Source organism: Montipora foliosa, unplaced genomic scaffold (assembly GCF_036669935.1).
Source record: "Montipora foliosa isolate CH-2021 unplaced genomic scaffold, ASM3666993v2 scaffold_420, whole genome shotgun sequence".
NCBI lineage: Eukaryota > Metazoa > Cnidaria > Anthozoa > Scleractinia > Acroporidae > Montipora > Montipora foliosa.
In genome coordinates this window covers 1,056,872-1,061,871 of record NW_027179724.1, presented here as the reverse complement: position 1 = coordinate 1,061,871, position 5,000 = coordinate 1,056,872, and the positions used below count along the sequence as shown (strand labels likewise).

The window sequence follows — 5,000 nt, the reverse complement described above, 5'->3', positions numbered from 1 at the left end:
AGCTCGAGTCAAAGACAAGGAAATTTAACGAGAGGCTCTACGTTGTGGAGGGATCCGGTGGCTCTTTGCTAAGCTGGAAGGCATCGCAAGAGCTCAATCTTCTTCAAACAGTTCAGCAAGGCACAAACCTACCGTCACAACCTGAAGCAAAAGCACCAGCGGATCTGTTGGAAGAGTATGACGACTTGTTTCATGGACTAGGAAAGCTTAAGAACTATCAGATAAAGTTGCACATCGATGAAGACATACCGCCCGTTGCACAGCCGCACAGAATAGTCCCCTTCCATGTTCGTAAGCAGTTAGAGGAACAGCTACTGCACGACGAAGAGCTAGGTGTGATAGAACGTATTACAGGCCCTACACCCTGGGTGTCCCCAATTGTGGTTGCACCGAGACCGAAGTCTCCAGGCAAGATACGCGTATGCGTTGACATGCGTCAGGCAAATAAGGTGATCAAAGGCGAGCGTCACGTCACCCCGACTGTGAAAGAGATGATCGGAGACTTAATGGAGCGAGAGTCTTCAGCAAACTAAACCTCATTCAGGGCTATAACCAGCTTGAGCTAGCGCTGGAATCCAGATACATTACCACCTTCAGCACTCACATGGGTCTCATGCGTTACAAGCGCCTCAACTTTGGTATATCAAGTGCCGCTGAAATTTTCCAGAACGTGATTCCTGAGACCTTAGAGGGTATCGATGGCGCAATAAATATCAGTGACGACATACCGGTATTTGGCAAGACGAACAGTGAACACAACCAGCGGCTGAAGGCAGTGTTTCAGTGGTTAAGAGAGAAATTCCTAACCCTCAACAAGAGCAAGTGTGAATATAGCAAAGACAAATTAGAATTCTTTGGGTACGTCTTCTCAAAAGACGATATATCGCCAGACCCGAAGAAAGTTGAGGACGTGGTTAATCTTCAGACACCATCGACAGCGTCAGAGGTGCGCAGCCTACTGGGCATGACAAATTATTGTTCAAGATTCATCCAGGAGTATGCCACCAAGACGGAGCCCTTGCGCAAGCTCACTCACAAGGACCAACCGTGGTGTTGGACAGCAGAGCACGACCGCGCAGTCAGCCAGCTGAAAGAGGCACTGGTGAGCGCGCCCGTCACCGCCTATTTTGATCCAGAGAAGGCTACAGAGATCTCGGTTGATGCAAGTCCTGTCGGCCTGGCAGCTATTCTCTCGCAAGTCGACCAGAACACCGAGGAAAGGCACGTTATCACCTACGCAAGTCGCTCTCTTACAGCAACCAAGCAAAGATAGAGTCAGACCGAGCGGGAAGCCCTCGCCATAGCGTGAGCTTGTGAACACTTACACTTGTACGTTTAGGGAAAGCCTGTCACAATTTACACGGACCACAAGCCCCTGGTGTCTATCTATAGCAATCCGAGCTCTAAGCCTCCCGCAAGAGTCGAGAGATAGGCATTAATACTCCAGCCGTACCAGATCACAGTCAAGTATCGGAGAGGAGAAGTCAACCCCGCAGATTACCTATCGCGGCACCCAACCAAGCATGCAGGCGAAACAAGCCGACAGCAGAAAGTGGCCGAGGAGTACGTCAGCTACCTTGCAACTACTTCAACTCCCAAAGCCTTAAAGGTACAGGACATTGAGGAAGCCACTCAGAGCGACGCAACTCTGAAAGCTGTAGCAGAAGCTATCGTGAAAGGCACCTGGCACCACGTAGTCAAACATGGCTGTGTCGATGTCGAAGAGTTTCGCCTCCTAGAACGAATAAAGGACGAACTGTCCGTGAGTGCGTCTGGTAATCTAATTCTACGCGGAACCCGTTTAGTTATCCCGAAAAGTCTCCACGAATATGTGGTCAACCTTGCGCACGAAGGCCACCAAGGACTCGTAAAAACGAAGTCACTATTGCGCGAGAAAGTTTGGTTCCCAAACATCGACAGGCTGGTAGAAGCCAAGGTCAAGTCGTGTGACGCATGTTTGCCTACTACTCCTGAGTGCAAGAGATAACCCTTACTAATGTCGCCACTCCCAGCCGCGCCGTGGAAGGAAGTTAGTGTGGACTTTGCAGAGATTCCGAACAAGGAGTACCTCCTTCTGATTACTGACGATTACTCCAGGTACCCTGTGGTGGAGATAGTTAAATCGACCGCAGCGACAACAACCATACCGAAGCTTGACAAAGTGTTTTCAGAATTTGGAATCCCAGACGTTATAAGGCCTGATAACGGCCCTCCGTTCAACAGCAAGGCATTTGCAGACGACCACGGTTTCAAACATCAAAAGGTAACTCCAAAGTGGGCAAGAGCGAACAGGGAGGTCGAAAGGTTTGTACGCACCGTGAACAAAGTTATCAAGACAGCAAAAGTGAAGCACAAGAACTACAGGCAGGAGCTGAACAGGCTACTTAGAAACTACCATGCTACACCTCACAGCACCACAAGGATCGCTCCAGCAACAGCACTCTTTGGCAGGCCTATGAAAACGAAGCTACCCGAGTTGAAGACACCCTGCTCAGACCCCGAGATCCGAGAGATGATCAGACAGCGAAAGCGAAGATGAAGGAGCACGCAGACAACAAGCGTTACGAAAAGCCGTCAAACGCGAAAGAAGGCGACAAGGTACTGGTTAAGAGAGATGACTTAAAGAAGAAAAGTGACACACCATATGACCCAAGACCGCACTTCATTGTAGAGAAAAAGGGATCTATGATCACTGCAGAAAATGATGATGGCGTCCAGGTTACGAGGAATTTTTCGTTCTTCAAAAGCGTGCCCGCAGCGAAGGAAGAGAATGTCAGTACTGAGAAGCAAGGAGGCTTCAGTGATATTGCAGCGCCGATGCAGTCCGATCCTGCACCATCAAAGCGGTACCCCCAGCGTACACGAACACGCCCAGTCTAGTTGGATGATTTTGTTTGTGACTGATAGCATATTGCGTGTGAACTTGCTAAGTCCTTGTTAGGCTTTAAGGACTGAACTGTTTGGTTGGTTTAAATTGTATTTTGTTTGTTTTCATTACCCGTGATGTGGATTTGCTCCAAAGAGGGGAGAGATGTAATGTTGTTACCAAATTTGGCAATACGTTTTACTAATGTAAGGACCCGGATGTTAGAGCACGAGGCCAGAGAGTAGGAGAGTGAGTTTTGTTAATCACGAAATAAACAATGTTTCTATCAACTCCTGACTCCTAGTTTGACAACATCGTTACAATCCATATACGAGGGTATCCGCCCGGATGTTATTGATCTGGAGTCGATTTTGGGGAGGGAGGAAAACCGGAGTACCCGGGGAAAAACCCTCGGAGTCAGATTGAGATCGACTGAAACTCAGCCCACATACAACCTCCAGGCCAGGGTTGAACCTGGGTCGCAGAGGCGCGGTTGATAACCACTAAGCCATCCTGACTCCCCCTCTGTATTTTATCTCATGGGCAAAAAGCAAGCGCTATCTCACTATCGCAAGCGCTATCTCATGGGCTAAAAGCAAGCGCTTCCATCGCAAAATGAACTCCTGGTCCCAGTTGTTCAAAAAGTGGATGACGCTATCCGTCGGATAAATCACTATCCATTGGATAGCGCAATTGGTTTCGCTATGACTTATCCACTGGATAGTGATTTCTCCGGCGGATAGCGCTATCCATCGTTTGAACAACTGGGGTCAGATATTTTCCTTGATTACTGACCGCCATATTGGTGGACCACATGGCGTCTCCATACAAAACTCTATAAAATTTCGTGAAACGCCGCGAGAAATTACTCAGAAACGATGTACCGCACACACTTGAGATTTGGAGAGGTGGTTAAAAGATTTGTTTTCTACAACATTCGAGGTTCTTGGCCTTTTGCATTGAACGATTTTGAATTTTCTTTTTGTTGCGTGACAGTTTGAGGATAAGAGAAGTGAAATGAAAAACAGAGCAGGCTCTAGTGATCATACCGCGCATTTTAATTCGTCCATTCCCGCATAACCACAATTCTTGCGCCTTTGACCACAATCCCTTGCGTTTCGAAGAAAAATGTGTTCTTCTCCCGAGTAGCGAGTGGCGAGCTTCAGGCTCATTCACTGCAACAGCAATAAAGCGCCTGGGTCACTAACCAGCGGGAAACAGTTTCAATGACTGGCATACTAACAGACTTGTTCTTAATTGAAAGATTGCCCGAAACGAAAGGTACCAGATGAAAGATTATTCAGAGGAAGCGGCAAAGAAAGTTACCAAGTTGCAGTTTGTTCCTCTCATTTTACTTTTCCTCTGACTCTGGGGAAATGTTCGCTTTTACATATAAATAACTTCGTCAGTGAATGAATCTGAATCAACAAGGAATTTTCAAGTGTACTTGATTTACTTTCAGGTAGGATTTAAAATTAAATAAGAAAACAGCACGGAACATGTTGTCTGTGATAACTAACGTGATATCGTTGGTAAAACAATGTATCCTGTGCCAACACTTAAGGAAAATAATCCTTATTTTCTTGATTTATCGTCCTGTTCACCGGTATACTATCCTGGGTGTGGCCACCTCAAGTGCCTGGTCTACTTTGGCCAGTGTGCAGCCAATTTTTTAAAACCTACAGTTCTTTTTACGGGTGCAGATATGGCGTAGTGGTGAGAGCACTCACCTCCCACCACTGTGGCCCGGGTTCGATTCCCTGACTCGGCGTCATATGTGGGTTGAGTTTGTTGGTTCTCTACTTTGCTTTCATTATCGGCGTTCCCGGAGGTTTTCTCCGGGAACTCCGGTTTCCCCTCGACTCAAAAACCAAAATTTGACTTGATTTGCGTTAACTGATCTCTCCTAAAGTTCGCGGGCCGACCCGTTCCGAAAACGCTCCAAGTCCTTTTTAGTGTGGGTCTCCTGCGAATGGTTTGTGCATTCATTCTAGTTGTATGTGGTTTGAGCGTGTCAGACACCATTTGTTTTTCTTACTCTCAAGGACGCCATTTTCGTTCAATGTCACCTGTGCACATTGGCTTAAACTTCGCGCATGCGTTATAAAAAACGAATAAGCGATTGCACAAACAC

At 47.2% G+C, this 5,000-nt stretch overlaps 3 protein-coding genes across 3 annotated transcripts in view; 2 read left to right on the top strand and 1 right to left on the bottom strand.

Moving 5' to 3' along the window:
• The window catches only part of LOC137988510 (uncharacterized), a 681-nt gene extending 148 nt beyond the window's left edge, over positions 1–533 (top strand). The window contains exon 1 of the mRNA XM_068834516.1: positions 1–533. This exon is cut by the window's left edge and continues 148 nt beyond it. Coding sequence (XP_068690617.1) covers positions 1–533 — 533 coding nt within the window.
• The window catches only part of LOC137988531 (uncharacterized), a gene marked incomplete at its 5' end in the record, with an annotated part of 670,231 nt that overhangs the window by 392,381 nt on the left and 272,850 nt on the right, over positions 1–5,000 (top strand). The gene's annotated exons all lie outside the window — the stretch shown is intronic.
• LOC137988488 (protein still life, isoforms C/SIF type 2-like) overlaps positions 1–5,000 on the bottom strand; it is a 74,751-nt gene that overhangs the window by 22,282 nt on the left and 47,469 nt on the right. The gene's annotated exons all lie outside the window — the stretch shown is intronic.